The 22,827-nt window shown below is 45.5% G+C and overlaps 1 protein-coding gene across 1 annotated transcript in view; it reads left to right on the forward strand.

Annotated features, from left to right (window-relative positions):
* The window catches only part of STON2 (stonin 2), a 257,064-nt gene that overhangs the window by 115,642 nt on the left and 118,595 nt on the right, over positions 1-22,827 (forward strand). Inside the window, exons 6-7 of the mRNA XM_030213724.1 lie at positions 14,518-16,347; positions 22,304-22,506. Coding sequence (XP_030069584.1) covers positions 14,518-16,347; positions 22,304-22,506 — 2,033 coding nt within the window. The remainder of the gene's footprint in view (positions 1-14,517; positions 16,348-22,303; positions 22,507-22,827) is intronic.

The raw sequence follows: 22,827 nt of genomic DNA on the forward strand, positions 1-22,827 counted from the left end.
CTCGGGCCTCCAAGAGGGGGCCCGGCGCTGCAGTCCCCGGCCTCACCTGCCTGCCTCCACGGCTCCGGGCCCCCTTCATTCAAAGCGGCAGTCGCAGGTCGCCTCTCTTCCGGCCTTTCCTCCCTGTGTCCCGCCCTCGCGGAAGTTACATCAGACGAGGGCGGGACACAGGGAGGGAAGGCCGGAAGAGAGGCGATCTGCGATTGCCGCTTTGAATGAAGGGGGCCCGGAGCCGTGGAGGCAGGCAGGTGAGACCGCGGACTGCAGGGCGGAGGTGGGGCGGCCTTGCCCCGGGCCCGGCCTAGTCTCTCGGCGGCCCTGCTTGCAGTTACACTCTAAGGCATTTATGTGCTGTGTTAAACAGTGCATAGTGCACTTCCATGCATAAGTACCAATTTTCTCAACACTAATGCATTGCGTCCAGTTACAGAATTGGTTTGAAAATGTGCACGGCACTGCTCAGCTGAACAGAGCCCTGTGCTCAGGACTTTTGAGCCTGCATGCACACAATCCCCCAAACAGTTCTGTCTCCTCTTCCTCCAGGTTTCCTGTTTAGCAAGGGAGGAGGCAGTGAGTTGTGGTAGGGATATGAGCAGACACCAGCTCGCACTCTCCTGCCTTCCAGCTGGCACTGTCCAGCACAGCAGTGTCCCAAATAACTGTCCTAGAGAGATGAGGAGTGCAAATGCCAGCTATGTGAGCCGGGCTTTCTTCTAATTCTTCAGGCCTGACTTGCTCTTCTGCTATTTAGTTTGGCAGCTCGCCATTAAAAGATTCGTGCTTGGAGCTCAGCTGTTTGAAACATTGTCCTGTTTGGTACTCAGCGCTCTTTCATCCCACTAAGGTAGATAACTGTGATGCTAATAATTACACTAACTATCTTTGAAGCACTTTACAAGCAAAGTAATTATTATTGCTGGAGGAAATCCTGCAAATACAGCAGGTAACATTTCCGGAAGAAAGCAGAGGGACAGATTGATTGAGAACAATTCCCAGAAATTCAGAATGGAAGGAAAGAGAAAGAGGTCGGGCTGGGTGGGAACGGAACAGCGGTACACGCCAAGCTTAGCTTTCGCTGAATCATCCCTGCCAGTTTCTATAATGTCACATGGCAGCATTACTAGGCAAAAAAGAAACACAAAACAAGTTTCTTTATTTATTGCTGGATCTATTAGGGTGCAGGGGCTCCCATGTCAACAAGCAAAGTCGCTTTTTGAGCAAGGAGTTAGAGCAAAGACAACCAGAAGCTGAAAAACTCAAAATCTTATCCAAAAGTTACCACATAAAGGACTTAATTTTAGAAACAGAACCATCCCATCTGCGCTGCAAGAAGACGGTTTCTCTTGACTTTTTAAAGGAAAGGGATCCTTAATCACCTTTCACTTAGTGCCTCTCTCCTTGCTAATTTGTCTTTCTTAATCTGTCACATAAATGTCTTTATCTGTCTGTGTTCTTCTAAATACTGCACTTGTGCAGAGTTATCGGACCCCATATAACCTTCTTTATCCCATATACTTATGTAAAATGAAACTGTAAACCACTTAGGTCTAAGTGGTATATAAATTCTTATTATTACTTTATTTTTAATAACAGGTTGCATTCTATGAAGATCACATAAATGCCTAGTTTTAGCGTATTAATTAAAGATACACAGGCACCTATCCAGCTTATTTTCGAAGGAGAAGGGCACCCATCTTTCGACACAAATCGGGAGATGGGCGCCCTTCTCGCAAGGCCGCCCAAATCGAAAGCTTTCCGTCGCGGGGACGACCAAAGTTCACGGGGGGGGGGGGGGGGGGGGTGTCGGCAGGGTAGTGAAGGCGGGACTGGGGCGTGATTAGGAGATGGCGTCCTCGGCCGATAATGGAAAAAAGAAGGGCAGCCCTGATGAGCACTTGGCCGACTTTACTTGGTCCACGTTTTTTCATGACCAAGCCGTGAAAAGATGTCCGAACTGAGCAGATGACCACCGGTGGGAATCGGGGATGACCTCCTCTTACTCCCCCAGTAGTCACTAACAACCTCCCACCATAAAAAAACAGGTTAAAAATACTTTTTTGCCAGCCTCTATGCCAGCCTCAAATGCCATACTCAGGTCCATCGCAGCACTATACAGGTCCCTGGAGCAGTTGTGGTGGGTGCGGTGTACTTCAGGCAGGTGAACCTGGGGTGGGGGGGGGGGTTGGGGGGCTCAGCACCCAAGGTAAGGGAGCTATCCACCTGGGAGGAATTTCTGAAGTCCACCTCAGTGCCCCCTAGGGTGCCCGGTTGGTGTCCTGGCATGTGAAGGGGACCAGTGCACTACAAATGCTGGCTTCTCCCACGACCAAATGGCTTGGATTTGGCCGTTTTTGAGATGGGCGTCCTTAGTTTCCATTATCGGCGAAAACCAAGGTCGGCCATTTCTAAGGTCGACCCAAATGTTGAGATTTCGGCGTCCCCGACCGTATTATCGAAACGAAAGATGGCCGCCCATCTTGTTTCGATAATAAAGTCAGGGACGCCCCTTTACTGGGCCGTCCTTAGAGATGGGCGCCCCCGTTCGATTATGCCCCTCTACGTGTCTTTATAAAATACTAAGGGTAAACTGGCAGAAACCGCTGTGGACATTTATGCCTGCTCAGTAGCAGGTGTAAATGTTAGTGCAAAAAGTCTACATGTATATGCATATTTTATAAACTACTCACCTAAATCTCACCAACACCCACAGTTTAGCCAAACTGCACCCCAGAGCACGGCTAGACATGGGTCACATAAACGTACATGTCTTCCTTTCACTGCATGTAAGCCCTGGAGTAATTTTGTAAAAGCCTTTTGTTGTGCACAAAAAGATCTTTATAAATGACCTTTATACAGAGTAATATGCAAAACCATTAACCCCTGTAAAAATTGCCCTCTTGCCTGAGCTTCCACAGTGCATATATTCTTTCACCCAGTTTAGAAACAGGAAAGAGTTATTTAAGTCAGGGGAGAAAAATAGCATGGGTGCAATTCTAGAACTTGGCACCTTGATATAGCTGCCACAGTGGGGTGTGCTTATAACCAATTTTATAATGGCACTTAGGTATATGTTCCCTATGAGGAATGGCTAAAGCAGCTAGGAGTCCTCAGCTTGGAGAAGAGATGTGTGAGGGGAGATATGATAGAAGCCTTTAAAAGAATGAGTGGAGTAGAACAGGTAGACATGACTCACTGGTTTACTGTTTCCAAAAATACTAGGACTAGGGGGCACACAATGAAGCTATTAAGTTGTAAATTTAAAACAATGCAGAGAAAATATTCCTTCATTCAACAAGTAATTAAATTCTGGAATTCATTGCCAGAGAATGTGGTAAAAGCAGTTAGCTTAACAGAGTTAAAAAAAGGTTTGGATAATTTCCTAAAAGAAAAGTCCATAAACCATTATTAAAATGGACGGGAAAATCCACTGCTTATTTCTAGGATAAGCTGCATAAAATCTGTTTCTTTCTTTTGAATCTTGCCAGGTCCTTGGACTTGGATAGGGCAATGTTATAAACAGGATACTGGGCTTGATGGACCTTCGGTCTGTCCCAGTGTGGCAATGCTTGTGTTATTCTGTTGTAAACCGTTATGGAATACTAGTTAAAGCTACTTTGGCGTGCTGAAATGGATGCTTACTTACTTCAGATCAATGGCTGGTGTAAGCTGGCATGCTTACGTGTGAAATGCAATGTGCATAACTGATACTATTTTATAAGTTGCGTGCATCGCTTGGTGACATGTCCATGGCCTGCCATTGCTCTGCCCAGAGGTACACCCCCTTGCAGTCCCGCAGTTATGCACTACCTTATAGAATAATGTCAACGGTAACGGAATTCAAACATGCGTGGGATAAACATAAAGGAATCCTGTTCAGAAGAAATGGATCCTCAGGAGCTTAGCCGAGATTGGATAACAGAGCCGGTAGTGGGAGGCGGGGCTGGTGATTGGGAGGCGGGGATAGTGCTGGGCAGACTTGTACGGTCTCTGCCCTGAAAAAGACAAGTACAAATCAAGGTAAGGTATACACAAAAAAGTGGCACATTTCTTGGGCAGACTGGATGGACCGTGCAGGTCTTTTTCTGCTGTCATCTACTATGTTACTATGTTACATATGTGTGTAACAAGAAAACAACAGGGTAACCGATCTGCAAACTCCAAGATGGAAACAACAAAAAAAGCAGATACGTAGATAAAAAAACAATTTTTATTTAAAATAGGTTAAAATAAAATTAGAAAGCCCGACACAGGCCGTGTTTCGCCCAACTGGGCTGCATCAGGGGCTACAAGACAAACAATTGTATACACATTAGTAATTTAAAATTAAAATATAAAATACCTAGCTAAAATTATAATCTCAGCTGATAACACTGAAGACCATCTGTAAAATAATATAAATATATGTACTAGTCATACAAATCTACCACAATATAAAATTATTAAATATGAATATTAAATATGAATTAGATACATATTGTAATTAAATGAATTGTCAAGTTTTTTAATTATATATTTTTCAATTAAAAAACTTGACAATTCATTTAATTATATATATATATATAATATAATATAAAATCTTTTCATGGTGTTCAGTGTTATCAGCTGAGATTATAATTATAGCTGGATATTTAGAGATGGTCGTCGCCGATTTTAGGCCATAATGGAAACCGAGGACGCCCATCTCAGAAACGACCAAATCCAAGCCATTTGGTCACGGGAGGAGCCAGCACTCGTAGTGCACTGGTCCGCCTGACATGCCAGGACACCAACCGGGCACCCTAGGGGGTACTGCAGTGACTTCAGAAATTGCTCTCAGGTGCATAGCTCCCTTACCTTGGGTTCCGAGCCCCCCCCCCCCCCACCACCACACACACACACAAAACCCACTACCTACAACTGCACAACACTACCATAGCCCTAAGGGGTGAAGGGGGGCACCAACATGTGGGTACAGTGGGTTTGTGGTGGGTTTTGAAGGACTCACATTTACCACCACAAGTGTAACGGGGGGGGGGGGGGGATGGGCCTGGGTCCGCCTGCCTGAAGTGCACTGCAGTACCCACTAAAACTGCTCCAGGGACCTGCATACTGCTGTCATGGAGCTGGGTATGACATTTGAGGCTGGCTGTTTTAGGGTGGGAGTGGGTTAGTGACCACTGGGGGAGTAAGGGAAGGTGATCCCTGATTCCCTCCAGTGGTCATCTGGTCAGTTCGGGCACCTTTTTGAGGCTTGGTCGTAAGAAAAAATGTACCAAGTAAAGTCACCCAAGTGCTCATCAGGGACGCCCTTCGTTTTTTCCATTATCGGTCGAGGACGCCCATGTGTTAGGCACGCCCCAGTCCCGCCTTCGCTGCATTTCCGACAAGCCCCCATGAACTTTGGTCATCCCCGCGATGGAAAGCAGTTGAGGACGCCCAAAATCGGCTTTCGATTATGCCGATTTGGGCCCATCTCCCGATTTGTGTCGAAAGATGGACGCCCTTCTCTATCGAAAATAAGCCTGATGGTCTATCTAGTCTGCCCAGATTTTTAAACAGATAGATTTACAGGATTTTGATCAAGTAAATCTTTTAAATATTGAAATACTGTAATCAATTTTGCCCACCCTTGGTCTCCACTCTGCAGTACCATTATTTAGAAGCTTCAACTAGACATTTTATTGACAGGTCCTAGTGAAATCCAGGAAAATGATTGCCTGGCTGTTTTCTGTGTGGGTGTATGTGTTTGAATGAAATATCTCCTTGAGATAATGGATCTTATTAACATAAAAGATGCTATATGAGTTCTGATTATTAGAATTTGTACCTGTAGATTTGCAGAAAATGTTTCAGTTTGCATGGGCTGAGTAGCAATTAGGGTTAAATTTGAGGCCAGAGGAGTAGCTTGGATAGGGAAGCAGGAACACGCTGCTGTTATTTAAAGCTCTGGGGAAGGGGGGGGGGGGGGGGGGGGAAGAGACATGTTTGTCAACTGGAATCAACAAGTCTAGTTTGAAAACAGATAGTTCTGTTTCCCACTCCTCCTGTGTCATCAGAAAACAGAACCTCCAGCAACAAAGAAGCTGTTTTCACAGGAATCGAGTTTATTTCTTCAATGCCCCAAGATGAGTTGTTTTTGCAAAGCAGCAGTAGCTGCAGCTGAGACTCTGAATAGGAATTATTCTGTCATGCATCTTCAGAGCAGTGCCTTTCAGAAGCAGGCTTGAGCAGTGTGTGTATACACAAGAGCACTGTCTGGCTCCCGTCAGGGAACTGCGAATTCTGGGTTACAGGAAACCCTCTCGGTTTGGAAGGTTGGTGGCATTTGCTGAGTGAGTATCAACAGTTGTAGCAGGTACCAGGTCCATGGGTACCTAGGGCCGGCTCTGTCATTAGGTATGCAGCAGTTCCGAGGGTAACCAGGGGCTATGCTACAGAAAAGCACACAAGGATCTAAATGATGACTTTTGGTCAATGTCTCCAATCTTAGGTAGCAGAGAACTGGAAGCAGGTAGCAAACAGGAGGGGAGGAAGGGAGATTGGAGCAGACAAAGCACAGAACCCAACAAGCAAATGACACTGTGCCCCGTAAGAGCCAGCTCTGTGGGTGCTTGAGCACCCCCCAATATTGGACAAACTCCTTGACTATGTCCAGGGAGAGGTCATTTCCCTTGGGTTTAGCACCCCTGATAATTTTGAAAAGTTGGCACCTATGCTCTGCTCCCTAATCCAGCCCCTCCCCTCCTGTTGTTTCCCCCTTCTTCACTGTCCTGCGAGGAACAGGAGGGGAGGTAGGAAGGTTGGTATAGACAAGAGGGGTTTTTTTTTTGTATATTTCTATTCAGAATTTGTAGTCACTTATTTTGTACTTGGTAATGAGTTTTCTGGGTTCTGTGTCTGTGACCAACGTGAGTATTCTGCTGAAGTTTAGCTGTGTGGAGTCTAGCTTGTTTTGTTTTCCTACTAGAAGGTGCATTGCTAATAACAAAATCTATCCGTTCAATTTTCGCAGTGCCACTGAATATCCCCACAGACTGGCAAACAAAAAAGCGGGCTGGTCAGGGGCAGCATTAGAGAGGAGCTGGGGGTTATGCGGGTGCCGGCAGTAGACTTCAAAAATAGCTCCCAGGTGCATAGCTCCCTTGCCTTGTGTGCTGAGCCCCCCAAAACCCACTCCCCACAACTGTACACCACTACCATAGCCCTTAGGGATGAAGGGGGGTACCTACATGTGGGTACAGTGGGTTTGGGGGGGGGGGAGTTGGAGGGCTCCCATTTACCACCACAAGTGTAACAGGTGGGGGGGGGGGGATGGGCCTGGCTCCACCTGCCTGAAGTGCACTGCACCCACTAAAAACTGCTCCAGGGACCAGCATACTGCTGTCATGGATATGACATTTGAGGTATGACATTTGAGGCTGGCATACAGGCTGGCAAAAAAATGTTTTTTATTTTTTTTTTGGGTAGGAGGGGGTTGGTGACCACTGGGGGAGTAAGGGGAGGTGATCCCCCATTCCCTCCGGTGGTCATCTGGTCAGTTGGGGCACCTTTTTGAGGCTTGGTCATGAACAAAAAGGGACCAAGTAAAGTCGGCCAAATGTTCGTCAGGGCCGGCATTCTTTTTTCCATTATCGGGCGAAGCCGGCCATCTCTTAAGCACGCCCCCGTCCCGCCTTCTGTACCCTGCCTACACGCCCCCTTGAAATTTGGCTGGCTCCTCGACAGACTGCAGTTGAGGCCAGCGAAAATCGGTTTTCAATTATGCAAATTTCGCCGGACTTGAGAGATGGCTGGCCATCTCCTGATTTGTGTCGGAAGATGGCCGGCCTTCTCTTTTGAAAATAAGCAGGATAGTAACATAGTAGATGACAGCAGAGAAATACCTGTACGGTCCATCCAGTCTGCCCACAAGATAAACTCATATGTGCTACTTTTTGTGAGTACCTTACCTTGATTTGTATCTGCCATTTTCAGGGCACAAACTATAGAAGTCTTGCCCAGCACTAGCCCCGCCTCCCAACCACCAGCCCCGCCTCCCCCACAGTTCTCAGCCTTCCATGTCCTTCTATAACCAGTTGGCGATTTCGGTGGCTTCACCACCATGAACCCTTCGAACCCGTCTTGAAGTGACGTCAGTGGCTTGGCTTCACTGACGTCAGTGTCTTCAGAATGTTGAGGTGAGTTTTATTATATAGGATATGTAAAACAATGTTTAATTTTTTGAATTATGAGAGCAGTTTTCAAAACCATATGCTTTAATACTGTTATCTGCAAGTGTTGCACCGGTTCTCAAAGGGAAAATGATTATTCTTCCACTTTTAAGCTTGCTTACTTGTAGGCTCTTTCAGATGGGGCAGACATTTTCCCCTGGATATATTGGTATTTACTTTTGAAACTGTCCTCCCTAGAATCATTCATGTATTTTCACAGGATTATTCTTTGATGGGGGGGAGGGGGAGATGAGGGAGTTGAGTTGAATTAGCAAAATCTCAGAAGGGTTGGCCTACATGCCTGAAACTTAACGGGCGGGGAAAGCAGTGGCGTAGCCACAAGTGGGCCTGGGTGGGCCAGAGTCCACCCACTTAGGGCTCAGGCCCACCCAATAGTAGCACATGTTTAGCAGTAGCTGGTGGGGATCCCAAGCTCCGCCAGCTGAAGACTTCCCCCTGATGGTAACAAAAACGCTACTCTCCATGATACCGGCACCTGCGCATGCTCAGTTTTCAGCTCATGCCTGCTGCAGACTGCCAAGGTGGAAAGAAGCGTTTTCCCACCAGCTGGGATATTTTTGTGGTGGGGGAGAGAAGGTGCCCACCCACTTCCTGTCTAAGCCCACCCAAAATCTGTTGTCTGGCTTCAACCTCTGGGGGAAAGGTTGATGTTTTGCCCAAAATTCTAATACCCTTGGCACTGGCCTGCAGCCCCTCATAATGATCTGTGTAAGATGATGATGCTGAACATCACTATCCAGAGACTACAGAGTCATCTCTTGCCAGGAATCATTTCTGAACCTCTTCATAAGAAAATTAGAGCAGCCATAGTGGGTCAGACCAATGGTCCATCTAGCCCAATATCCTGTTTCCAACAGTGGCCAATCCAGGTGACAAGTACCTGGCAGAAGGCCAAATAGCAACATTCCATGCTACCCAGGGCAAGCAGTGGCTTCCCCCATGTCTATCTCAATAGCAGACTATAGACTTTTCCTCCAGAAACGTATCCAAACCTTTTTTAAACCCAGACATGCTAACTGTTGTTACCACATCCTCTGGCAGCGAGTTCCAGTGCTTAACTATTCTTTGAGTAAAAAAAAATACTTACTCTTATTTCCAATTAACTTCATTGACATTGAGTGTCCCCTAGTGTTTGTTCTTTTTGAAAGAGTAAAACAAAAAAACAAACAAAAAATTGATGCACTTTTACCCATTCTACATCACTCAGTATTTTATAGACCTCTTATCATATCCTTCCTCAGCCATCTTTTTTTTTTTTTGTTACATTTGTACCCTGCGCTTTCCCACTCATGGCAGGCTCAATGCAGCTTACATGGGGCAATGGAGGGTTAAGTGACTTGCCCAGAGTTACAAGGAGCTGCTTGTGCCTGAAGTGGGAATCGAACTCAGTTCCCCAGGACTAAAGTCCGCCACCCTAACCACTATTCCACTCCTCCACTGTTGCTACTATTTGAGATTCTACATGGAATGTTGCTATTCCACTAGCAACATTCCATGTAGAAGTCAGCCCTTGCAGATCACCAATGTGGCCGCGCAGGCTTCAACATGGAATGTTGCTAGTGGAATAGCAACATTCCATGTAGAATCTCAATAGTAGCAACATTCCATGTAGAATCTCCAATAGTATCTATTTTATTTTTGTTACATTTGTACCCTGCACTTTCCCACTCATGGCAGGCTCAATGCGGCTTACATGGGGCAATGGAGGGTTAAGTGACTTGCCCAGAGTCACAAGGAGCTGCCTGTGCCTGAAGTGGGAATCGAACTCAGTTCCTCAGGACCAAAGTCCACCACCCTAACCACTAGGCCACTCCTCCACTCTTTTCCAAGCTGAAGTGCCCTAACCTCTTTAGCCTTTCCTCACATGAGAGGTGTTCCATCTCCTTTATCATTTTGGTCACCCTTATTTGAACCTATTCTAATTCCACTATACCTTCTTTAAAATTCGGCGACTAGAACTGCACGCAATTCTCAATGTGAGGTTGGTGTAAATTCTCGCACCCAAAAGTTATGCGCTATTCTTTAAACGGTGCCCAACTCAAGGGTGTCATTTGTAGAATAGCGCTTGATGTGCATTTCTTTCAATGCCCAGATTTGTGTGCCATATACTGTGAAAGTGCCAGCAGAGCGTCTAAGCGCTGCTCTGTAACGACATGCCTGACACAGCATGTAAATGCAAGATGGCATACACATGATCAGAGAACAGGCAGGGCTCTCAGTTACATATGGAACCTAAAGAATACTGTAGCTTACAAGCATTCCTGTTGCATTCAGGTGCCCATACTTACACCAGCTCTGTAACTGTGGGCACCTAGATGTTAGGCATGCCAGTACCGGGTTATGCTAGTATTCCTTACCAGAACCTGGGTGCTCAGATGCCAATATAGAACAGGCTATACCACTTCGGATAATAGGTCCGCTTGTTCAAACTTCTATCGTTGTGGTTTATTTAATTTATTTATTTAGATTTTGCTCACACCTTTTTCAGTAGTAGCTCAAGGTGTGTTACGTTCAGGTACTCTGGATAGTCCCCTGTCCCAGGAGGGCTCACAATCTAAGTTTGTACCTGAGGCAATGGAGGGTTAAGTGACTCGCCCAAGATCACAAGGAGCAGCAGTGGGATTTGAACCAGCCACCTCTAGATTGCAAGACCGGTGCTCCACTTGGCCACTTCTCTTCGGTTTACCCATTAAACCTGTCTCATCCTTCTGTTACCTAGGGATTATTTTAGACTTTAATCTTAATTTTCAGGCCCAGATTTCCACCATGGTTAAATGAATTTTTTTTAAATCTTGAGGAAACTGCACTCCCTTCATGCGGTCTTCTAGATGCCCATCAATTAATCTTTCCAGGACCAAAATTAGCCCATTTAGAATCCACAAGCCACTCTGCCTTTTACTATCTAGCGCCCAGATTGCAGAACGACCGACCACCTTGTGCCTGTTCAGAACAGTTGTTACCAAAATTCAAAAAACTGATTTTTTTCACCCTGATTTTTGAGAGCGGTTAGATTGAAGGGATTAGCTGATATCTTACCTACATGTATATCTAGTGTGAAGTCTCACCTACACGTATGTCTAACATGATGTCATTCTACCTTATCTGACTATCCTCTTTCCTATGACCATTGGCGTTCCTTTTCATTGTTTCATTGGATTTTGCAACTGTAAACTGTCTTCACCCGCCTGTTGGAATAGGTGGTATAGTAAATTCAAATAAACATAAACATCTTTGAGGCACCTAAACAGTTTATTTATTTATTTATTTATTTATTATGACATTCCTACCCTGCATTTTCCCAAGAAAGCAGTACAAGACAATTAATACAACTATTTAAAAAAACGTTTCATATTATCTGAACACAGATCTAAAGAAGTGGGCTTTAAGTAAACATCTAAAAGACATAGGGCTAGGTTTACTAAGCGGTGCTATGGGTTGTTAGCATTTTTAACTCGTGTAAATTGTTTACGCGCGTTAAAACGCTAACTCACCTATAGAAATGTATAGGCGCATTAGCATTTAATGCAACTTAAATTTACAGGCGCGTTAAAAACACTAACGCACCTTAGTAAACATACCCCATAATCAACTGAGTATCTGATATACCTGGATAATGAGTTCCGGAGTTTGGTACTTTGGTAAGAAAAATTAGCATTATGGATAGTTTTGTTGGCTAAGTTTTTACAGCTTGGGAAATGTAATATGAGACAGTCTCTAGATGAAGAGGTGGCACTCCGTGGTGATAACTTAATGCGATCAATCATATAAGATGGTAAGATACCATAAAGAATCTGATGAACAAGAACACAGAGCTTAAATGAAATTCTTTCATTGATAGGTAACCAATGTAGATCCTTAAGAGGAGATGCTTTAACGTAAAGCAACGATCTATATATAAGGCGGGCAGCCGTGTTTTATGCAGTTTGTAGTTTTCTTAGGAGACTCTGCTTAATACCTGCATACATTGAATTGCAATAGTCAAATTTAGTTAAGACTAAAGACTGAATTAAAGATTGATCTTGAAAAGAATGGTCTTAATATTTTAAGTTTCCACAATGAATTAAAGGCATTCGAAAATACTTTGCACATAACTTAATACATTTCTTGATTAGCTTTCGAAGGTTGCCCTTCTTCCTCAGATCGGATATAAGCAAATGTGCTAGCTGACAGTGTATATAAGTGAAAACATTCAAGCATTATGTGCTAGCTGTGTATCATCTTATTTTCTTTTCCATGTTTTATTTTGTTTGATTTCTATTGATAACCTTAAGAGTGGACTAACACGGCTACCACACTCCTCTACTGAAAATACTTTGGAAATTTGGCAATCAAAAGAAAGAAACTGATCAGTTAAGATCCCCAAGATTTTCATTGTTGAATCCAAAGAATAAGTAACATTATCGATCTTAAAAATTTGAGATGGTTATTGGGTGATAAGGGCTAGTTATTATCATAAATGTTGTTTCATCAGGATTAAGTTTCAGTTTGAAATTAAGAGCCCAGGATTCCATTAAATCGATACCTACTTTGTTTGCAATCTCGTGTAATTCTTTGATGAATGGGATATATATTGTAACATCACCAGCATATATGAATGCTGGAATATTTGATTCTAGCAAATGGCCTAAAGGGATCATCATAATGTTAAACAAAATAGGTGACAAGAGGAGAGAATTATAGTTTATTCAGGTTTGATATACTGCTATTTCCAATAGAAATGATCACAGTGGTTTACAATCCTATATAATAATTCTCACCTCCAACGTTCTGATTTGCCTGGGACCGTGGCTCATTCCGAGTTGGTCTGCTAGGCTCCGTAGATCAGGCTGACATCACCATAGCCATTATGATGTCAACTTCAGAACCCGGGGGGGGGGGGGGGGAACATGCCTCACAGCTGAACCATGTCCAGAGGAGGGTCGCTGGACATGGGTGACTGGAGGGGGGGCAGGGGAGAGAGGAGGGTCACTGGACATGGGTGGCTGCAGGGGGGGCAGGGGAGAGAGGAGGGTCGCTGGACATGGGTGGCAGGAGGGGGGCAGGGGAGAGAGGAGGGTCGCTGGACATGGGTGGCTGCAGGGGGGGCAGGGGAGAGAGGAGGGTCGCTGGACATGGGTGGCTGCAGGGGGGGCAGGGGATTGCTGGACATGGGTGGCAGGAGGGGGGCAGGAGAGAGAGGAGGGTCGCTGGACATGGGTGGCAGGAGGGGGGCAGGGGAGAGAGGAGGTTCGCTGGACATGGGTGGCTGCAGGGGAGCCGAAGAAAACCTTGCTAGCGCCCGTTTCAATTGTGTCAGAAACGGGCCTTTTTTACTAGTAAACAGTAAAAATAGAAGAAAAGAATGCCAGTGTAAAATAGGAAAGACAATAATCACACCAAAGACAGAGCATCCATGCCTAAAACATCCACACTAGAGTAGCTGGTAACTACAGGAGTAAGCAGCCCAGTTGTAGGTTCGACCCATAATGGCCATCTAAAGGGAGGCAGGCACCATTCTCACCCCTCCAGACAGCCACGATATCTGGATGAAGTGTGAGAGAAAGCAGAAAGTGAAGGAGCACAATATGCTCCCTGGCAAGAACCTGGTAACATAGTAACATGAGTAACATAGTAGATGACGGCAGAGAAAGACCTGCACAGTCCATCCAGTCTGCCCAACAAGATAAACTCATATGTGCTACTTTTTGTGTATACCTTACCATGATTTGTATCTGCCATTTCAGGGCACAGACCGTAGAAGTCTGCCCAGCACTAGCCCCGCCTCCCCTGGCAGAGGAGGATCAGTTCAGGATTTAAATATAATTTAATTTAAACAGAATTCTTACATACTGTCGCAGCCCTGAGCTCGGTACCATTCACAAATACACAAAACCCACCAATTCGGTGGGAGTAAAACAATCACAGTGGTAAATTTCCACTAACAAATAATCAATTAAAATATTTTTTGAATAACCAAGTTTTCAGCAATTTTCTAAATTTAAAATAATTACATTCACTCCTCCAGGCCACTGGCAAAGAATTCCACATAAACGAGAAAGCTATGCTAAATAAATTTGCATGAGTAGACGTCAAACAAGTAATGGAAGCAGAAGGAAGCACAAACTTCTTTGCGTGGATGATAAACAGAAAAATAAAATCTTCACTGAATTAATTTGCCGCAGTTTAGTATCACCCAGGATCATTTTCAGACCTGCTTCCTGATCTGTAAAGAAGTTATTTGACCTTTCTAATGATCTAAAATGATTTTTCTTCCATGCAAGAGACAAGCCTTGAATTCACAATCTTTTCTGCTTTTGTTTACTTTCAGATAACTCGTCAGTTCAGGAAGATGACGAGATAGATATGGAGACAATCAACAGGCAAAGTCATAGTGTCTCTGTGAATGGACATGCCACCACTACTACAACAGCACGTTTTCCAAGTTGGGTCACATTTGAAGAAGATAAAGATACTTTGTCCCCATCCCAGAAAGGGCCTACATGGAAACCAGAAAAATCCCCAGCTGTAGTGACATCAAGTACAAGCTGTAATGTGTCCGAGTCATTCAGAAAGCGGGAACGTCCCAAGAGTACATTGGTGGACTTGCATAAAGTTCAAAAGATTGATGCTTTATCATTACGTAAGCCTCTTTCATTTACTGGGTCACCCTTCAAGGCTACCAACCCCTTTCTAGATGAGTCACTGAAGGATGTTCAGCCATCTCCTATCAACCCTTTTAGTTCATTTTTTGAGGAGAGAGAGAAGCGTTCCCGCACCACTTCTCTCTCCAGCACTCAAAGCACAGACCAAACAGACTCCCTCACTCTCATCTCTCAAGAACTTGATGCTGTCAAATTTGAGGACTACAGAAAGAGACTGTCCCAGGCTGATGTCCTTCAACAGCTGAAACAACTTCAGTTTGAAGATCCTGATCATCTAGAAAGCCCTACATTACCTGATGATGACCCAATAAAATCTGATGAGCTCCTTGGCCCTTCTTTGACTTTTGTTCAGCCTCAGCCTAAAGTTGGCTGGTCAATGATGATGAGGATACCTGAGAAAAAGAACATTATGTCATCTAGGCACTGGGGGCCCATCTATGTGAAGCTGACAGAAGTTGGATTTGTGCAGCTTTTTTATGAAAAGGGACTAGAAAAACCTTTTAGGGAATTCAAACTGGAGAACAACCATGAGGTTTCAGAGCCCAAACTCCAAACCTATGATGAGAATGGAAGGATACATACTGTTAGAATAGACCATGTAACCTACACAGAGAAAAAGAAGTACCAACCAAAACTCTCTGTCACCCGCACAGCAGAAAGGGAACAAGTGATCAAACTGGGCACAACCAGTTATGAAGATTTTGTTAGCTTCATTGCTGCTGTCCAGAATGCTCTAATGAACCTTCCAGCCACAGTAGATCTAAGCAGAGTAGGTTTAAATTACACCAAAGAGGAAATTACAGTTGACTTGAGAGATGAGTTCTATGGCATTCTATCCAGAAGATACAATAAAATTCTTCAGCACTCAGTGGTGACGCACGTCTATGCCCTGAGTTTTCTATCTGGGCTCGCTGATTGCCGCTTGGGTTTGAATGACGTACTTATCAAAGGGAATGAAATTGTGTCAAGGCATGATATCATGCCCACCACCACCACCAAGTGGATTAAGCTGTATGACTGCCAATTCCATTCATCTGTTGATGAAGAGCTGTTTCACAGCTCCAGGATGATAATGTTCAACCCTCTGGATGCATGTAGGTTTGAGCTCATGCGTTTTAGGACAGTATTTGCAGAAAAGACTTTGCCATTCACCCTGAGGACAGCAGCATGTGTCAAAGGTGCCGAGGTTGAGTTTCAGAGTTGGGTGGTGATGTCAGTTGGATTCTCCAGCAACCGTGATCCCCTTACTCAGGTGCCCTGTGAGAATGTGATGGTTCGGTATCCAATACCAAATGAATGGGTTAAAAACTTCCGAAGGGACAGTGTTCTAGGGGAGAAATCTTTGAAAGCAAAGGTGAACAGAGGGGCCAGTTTAGGCTCAACCAGTATGTCTGGCCCTGAACCGGCAATGAGGGTAACTTTGGGAACTGCCAAATATGAACACGCATACAATGCTATTGTATGGAGGATAGGCAGGTTGCCTGATAAGAATGCAGGTAAGAACTTTCTTTCCTAGTCCTTTGAAAAGTTATGACAAAACACTCATGGCCTTGTCAAAGGATATATAGTAACATGGAGGGGCATAATTGAACGGCGCCGGCCATCTACATGGGCGGCCAACTATATGGCCGGTGCCACAAAGAGTTGCCCCGATCCGTATTATCGAAAAAGATGGCCGGCCATCTTTTTTTCCCGATAATACGGTTGGGGCCGGCCAAATCTTGACATAAATGTTGAAATCACCAGGTTTGAGATGGACGGCTTCGGTTTTTTCCATAATGGAAACCAAAGCCGGCCATCTCAGACCCGGCCAAATCCAAGCCACTTGGTCATGGGAGGGGCCAGCATTTGTAGTGCACTGGTCCCCCTGACATGCCAGGACACCAACCGGCCACCCTAGGGGGCACTGCAGTAGACTTCAAAAATAGCTCCCAGGTGCATAGCTCCCTTGCCTTGTGTGCTGAGCCCCCCAAATCCCCCCCAAAACCCACTCCCCACAACTGTACACCACTACCATAGCCCTTAGGGATGAAGGGGGGCACCTACATGTGGGTACAGTGGGTTTTGGGGGGGGGGGGTTGGAGGGCTCCCATTTACCACCACAAGTGTTGTGGGGGGGATGGGCCTGGATCCACCTGCCTGAAGTGCACTGCACCCACTAGAAACTGCTCCAGGGACCTGCATACTGCTGTTATGGAGCTGGGTATGACATTTGAGGCTGGCATAGAGGCTGGCAAAAAAATGTTTTTTTTTGGGTGGGAGGGGGTGACCACTGGGGGAGTAAGGGGAGGTGATCCCCCATTCCCTCCGGTGGTCATCTGGTCAGTTAGGGCAACTTTTTGAGGCTTGGTCATGAACAAAAAGGGACCAAGTAAAGTCGGCCAAATGTTCGTCAGGGCCGGCTTTCTTTTTTCCATTATCGGGCGAAGCCAGCCATCTCTTAAGCACGCCCCCGTCCCACCTTCTGTACCCTGCCTACACGCCCCCTTGAAGTTTGGCCGGCTCTGCGACAGACTGCAGTTGAGGCCGGCGAAAATCGGTTTTCAATTATGACAATTTCGCCGGACTTGAGAGATGGCCGGCCATCTCTTTTGAAAATAAGCAGGATAGTAACATAGTAGATGACGGCAGAGAAATACCTACAGTCCATCCAGTCTGCCCACAAGATAAACTCATATGTGCTACTTTTGTGAGTACCTTACCTTGATTTGTATCTGCCATTTTCAGGGCACAGACCGTTGAAGTCTTGCCCAGCACTAGCCCCGCCTCCCAACCACCAGCCCCGCCTCCCCCACAGTTCTCAGCCTTCCATGTCCTTCTATAACCAGTTGACAGACAACAGACATGACCCCCACTCCCTGTTCAGGAAGACGTTTATTTATTTGTGACATTTATATCCCACATTATCCCAAACAAGTAGTTTAATGTGGCTTACAATACACAGTATAGGGTCCATAACAAAGAATAATGCACGAGAAAGTAATTTGTTGTAAGAATCCAATTTTACAATACAGTATCATAAACATACTGGGATAACTATAGATGTTTAACATTTAGAAAATCTATTATGAATGAGAAATTGTAAGTGAAACAAAGAGAAAGTTAATGGTAAATAGAGTAATAACCAATTCAGGAAATAAATAATTGTTTGAGATATGATCATTCTTTGTGAGGGTTTGTTTGAAGAGGAACGAATTGAGGATTTTGCGGAATCTAGTATATATATAAGTACATAAGTACATAAGTAATGCCATACTGGGAAAAGACCAAGGGTCCATCGAGCCCAGCATCCTGTCCACGACAGCGGCCAATCCAGGCCAAGGGCACCTGGCAAGCTTCCCAAACTTACAAACATTCTATACATGTTATTCCTGGAATTTTGGATTTTTCCAAGTCCGTTTAGTAGCGGTTTATGGACTTGTCCTTTAGGAAACCGTCCAACCCCTTTTTAAACTCTGCTAAGCTAACCGCCTTCACCACTTTCTCCGGCAACGAATTCCAGAGTTTAATTACACGTTGGGTGAAGAAAAATTTTCTTCGATTTGTTTTAAATTTACTACACTGTAGTTTCATCGCATGCCCCCTAGTCCTAGTATTTTTGAAAGCGTGAACAGACGCTTCACATCCACCTGTTCCACTCCACTCATTATTTTATATACCTCTATCATGTCTCCCCTCAGCCGTCTCTTCTCCAAGCTGTATAGCCCTAGCCTCCTTAGTCTTTCTTCATAGGGAAGTCGTCCCATCCCCGCTATCATTTTAGTCGCCCTTCGCTGCACCTTTTCCAATTCTACTATATCTTTCTTGAGATGCGGCGACCAGAATTGAACACAATACTCAAGGTGCGGTCGCACCATGGAGCGATACAACGGCATTATAACATCCTCACATCTCCAGGAGATTTGCTACTCTTCAGTTTGCCGAACTGCCCCATTACGTCCTCCAGGTTTACCGTGAAGTCAGTAAGTTTCTCCGACTCGTCCGCTTGAAATACCATTTCCGACACCAGTATATTCCTGTGTATTTCTTATTTTGGGTGGTAAAGAGCTCCACCATTTGGTTCCTAGGTAAGTGAAGTCTGCAGAGTGGCCAGTTTTGCAGATCACTTTTTTGCAATTTGGGAGGTGTGGTCTCAGATAATTTCTTGCCTCATATTTAGTGTTTCTTTGAGGTAAGTTTGTTAGAGACTGCTGTGCTCTGACACTCTGAACGTAAAGGATGGATACACACATAGACACTCCCCCCCCCTGCTTTTCGAGGAGGGCTTTGGGCTTCCAGGAACCATGTGAAGAGAGCCAAGAGCTTTTCACACACTGACCTTTCACTCCTCAGTCCAGCTCTCTGCAGGACCTGCTCCACCCTGTTCTGTAAAAGGAAATCACATGTGGAAGGCTTGAATGAAACTATCCTGATGATTGCATTAGTGGCCCTGGGGTGTTAGTAGTGGTTTTATAGATATTTAGTGTATAGTAATGTTGTTTTCTGGAAGGTTAGGATCCTACTGAGCATTTATCTAACCAGAGAGAACACCAGAATATTATAGAGTACTACAACTGAAATCTCACTTCCCTTATCTGATCTAGGAATCCACTTCCCAAAAGAGTTTATCCAGCTGCAGACATTCATTTCCTTCTCTGCCAACACAATCCACAGTCCAGATAAGGCTGTGTTTGTTTTGGTTGATTTTTTTTAGCCAGAAGCCTTGTAAGGTACAGGCAGTGCCCTTGAATGGAAGGGAGTTGTAGTCACATCAGAACTGACACATCCTCCCTTGCCTGTGATGGGGTAAAACCAACTCTCAAAACAGAGTCAAAAGTATGACACATCACACATACAGTATTATTATTTGTTGCTTTTGTATCCCACATTTCCCCACCCATTTGCAGGCTCAGTGTGGCTTATATGTTAACGGCGTTGGCCGATTCCGGTCTAAACAAACACATGGTATGAATGAAAACAAAGTGATAATGTGGTGGAATGAGATACAAGTAGTGTTCATAGCGGTCTTTGGCTAAGAGGTGTTGCTGTTGTCCAGGTTTTTTATGTTGTGTTGGTGGGGTACGCTCTTCTGAACAGTTCCGTCTTTAGTGCTTTCCGGAAGTTTAGATGGTCGAACGTACTTTTTACTTCTTTTGGCAATGCGTTCCATATTTGTGGGCTTAAGTAGGAAAAGCTGGATGCATAGGTGGATTTGTACTTGAGTCCCTTGCTGCTTGGGTAGTGGAGGTTTAGGTATGATCGTGTGGATTTTGTAGTGTTTTCTGGTTGGCAGGTCGATGAGGTCTGTCAGGTATCCCGGTGCTTCACCGTAAAGTATTTAATGAACGGTCGTGCAGATTTTGAAAGTGATGCGTTCTTTGATTGGTAGCCAGTGCAGTTTTTCTCGGAGTGGTTTGGCACTGTCAAAACGCGGTTTTCCAAATATTAGCCTGGCTGCTGTGTTTTGGGCGGTCTGAAGTTTCTTTATGATTTGGTCCTTGCATCCTTGCATCAGTACAATCACCACACACAGAAAAGTGGGCGGCAGGCACACACAGGGTAATTCTATGACATGGGTGCTGTCGTACATAAATGTTTAGAATTATGCAAGGCCACCGAGAGACTGAACCATGCCCGGGGCAGGGCCGCCCCCCCCCCCCCCCCCCCACGATCGTTGCTGCTGCCGCCCCACCCCCACAATCATTGTCCACTGCGGCCCCCCCTCCCCATGACTGTTGCCGCTGCCATCCTCCCCCGGATCACTGCCGCAACTGCAATTGAAATACCTTGGCTGGGGGGGGGGGGGGATTCCAAGGCCCCCCAGCAGAAGAGGTCTTCCTCCAGCACTGCTCTTCACTCTGCTGATTGCCTTCCCTGCTGCTGCTTTTTCTCTCAGGGCATGCTCGGTTTTATATTTTGTTCCATTTGCAAACAAAAAAACATCCAAATGCAAAACGTACAAAATACACAAGAAACTCCACAACAGAGTGAAACCATTCGCATGTTCTAAGTGTGGTAAAAGTTTTGGTTGTAATGTAAATCTCAAGGTGCATCAGAAAGTCTACATGGGAGAGAAACCATTTGCATGTATAGAGTCTAGTAAACCTCACAATGCACCAGAGAACACACACACACACACACACACACACACACACACACAGACACAGGAGTGAAACCATTTAAATGTCCTGAGTGTGGTAAAAGCTTTGGTTAGAAAGAAAGCCTCACACGGCATCAGAAAATCTACACAGGGATGAAACCATTTTACATGCACTGAGGAGGTAAAAGCTTCAGTTGCATTGGGACAGGTAATTAGGGAATGTACACTCTTGCTATGAAGTATGGAAAAATAGCACTCTGGTATTTAGATATATGAAATGAGACCTCCTTTTTATCTGTAGATCTGAATTCAAATCCAAAATCTAATGATAAACAATAGACACAAGGCTCAGATGTTATAAAAAAAAATAGAAAGCTTTGCATCAGGTAGAATAGTGGAAAAGTGACATCCCAGGAAAGCAATAGGACACCCTAGGGGGCACTAGAGGGGTTGGTGTCCTGGCATGTCAGGGGGACCAGTGCACTACGAATGCTGGCTTCTCCCACGACCAAAGGGCTTGCATTTGGCCGTTTCTGAGATGGGCGTCCTTAGTTTCCATTATCGCCGAAAATCAGAAACGACCAAGTCTAGGGACGACCTTCTCTAAGGACAACCTAAATTTCAAGATTTGGGCATCCCCGACCGTATTATCGAAACGAAAGATGGACGTCCATTTTGTTTTGACAGTACGGGTTTCTCCACCCCTCCACCGGGACATTTTGCGAGGACATCCTCAGCACCCCCTTCGATTATGCCCCTCCACATTACTCATGTTCCATCCACGCTCTGCAGATTTATACATTGCTTTGGATTGATGTGCTCTGTCATTTGTGTGTTCCATTACAGAACAGTGTTAAGATGCTCTGCTGGCACTTTCACAGGGAACTGTACACGTATGTGCCAGGGGCGTAGCCAGACTTCGGCGGGAGGGGAGTCTAGCGCCCGAGGTGAGGGGGCACATTTTAGCCCCCCCCCAGCGCCGCCACCCCCCCCCCCCCGCCGCCGCCACCACCAACAACTTTGACTCCCCCCGCCGATAACCCTCTCGACCCCCCCCTTCCGCCACCAACCCTCCCCCGCTGTCGCCTACCTTTGCTGACGTCAGACAGAAACAGAATGAAGGAAGAAGAAGCCCTCAGCTGGCGGGGGTTGGGGCCAAATCTACGGGGGCCCAGGCCCCCGTGGTCCCATGTAGCTATGCCCCTGGTATGTGCTAGTCTTCTATACATTTATGTACTCAAGGGACATGTAAATATGGATATCTAGATTATAGAATTGCCCCTCGCATCCTAAAAGCACTCAAGTCATTGGGTAACAGATTAAAAGTGAACAAAAAAGAGTCCCTACTGATTTGTGCTCCTCTCCTGCTGTAGCTTCGGGGCAACCTCACTGTTTCTTCTGCCATTTGGAGCTGGGCTCAGACCGAGAAGTGCCTTCTAGCTTTGTCCGCTATGTGGACGTGGAATTTGACATGCCAGCCACGTCGGCCTCCAAAGCTGCCGTCAGGTCCATTTCTGTGGAAGACAAGGCGGATGCCAAGAAGTGGGTCAACTACTCAGCACACTACAGCTGTAAGGTAAGGTCAGCAAGGGGGCAAGGGAGGGGCAGCACTTGAGCAGCAGAAAAAGGAATAGGAGGCTTTCCCTGGATTATAGGTTGACATTTACGGGGGCGATATTCAAAGCGATTTAAACAGCTAGGAACAGTTCCTTGTCGTTTAAATCGCTTGTCCGGAGCTAGCCGAGCATATTCAGCGGCACTTAACTGGAAAATGCCAATGAAAATGTCCAGTAGGCACCTAAGCCGAAACCAGCTATTTTGTGGGCGTTTTGGGGGCAGAGTCAGCACTTAGACGCAGTGGCGTAGCGAGGGCGGCTGCCACGCGGGGCGGTTCGCC

The sequence above is a fragment of the Microcaecilia unicolor genome, chromosome 9, assembly GCF_901765095.1.
Source record: "Microcaecilia unicolor chromosome 9, aMicUni1.1, whole genome shotgun sequence".
NCBI lineage: Eukaryota > Metazoa > Chordata > Amphibia > Gymnophiona > Siphonopidae > Microcaecilia > Microcaecilia unicolor.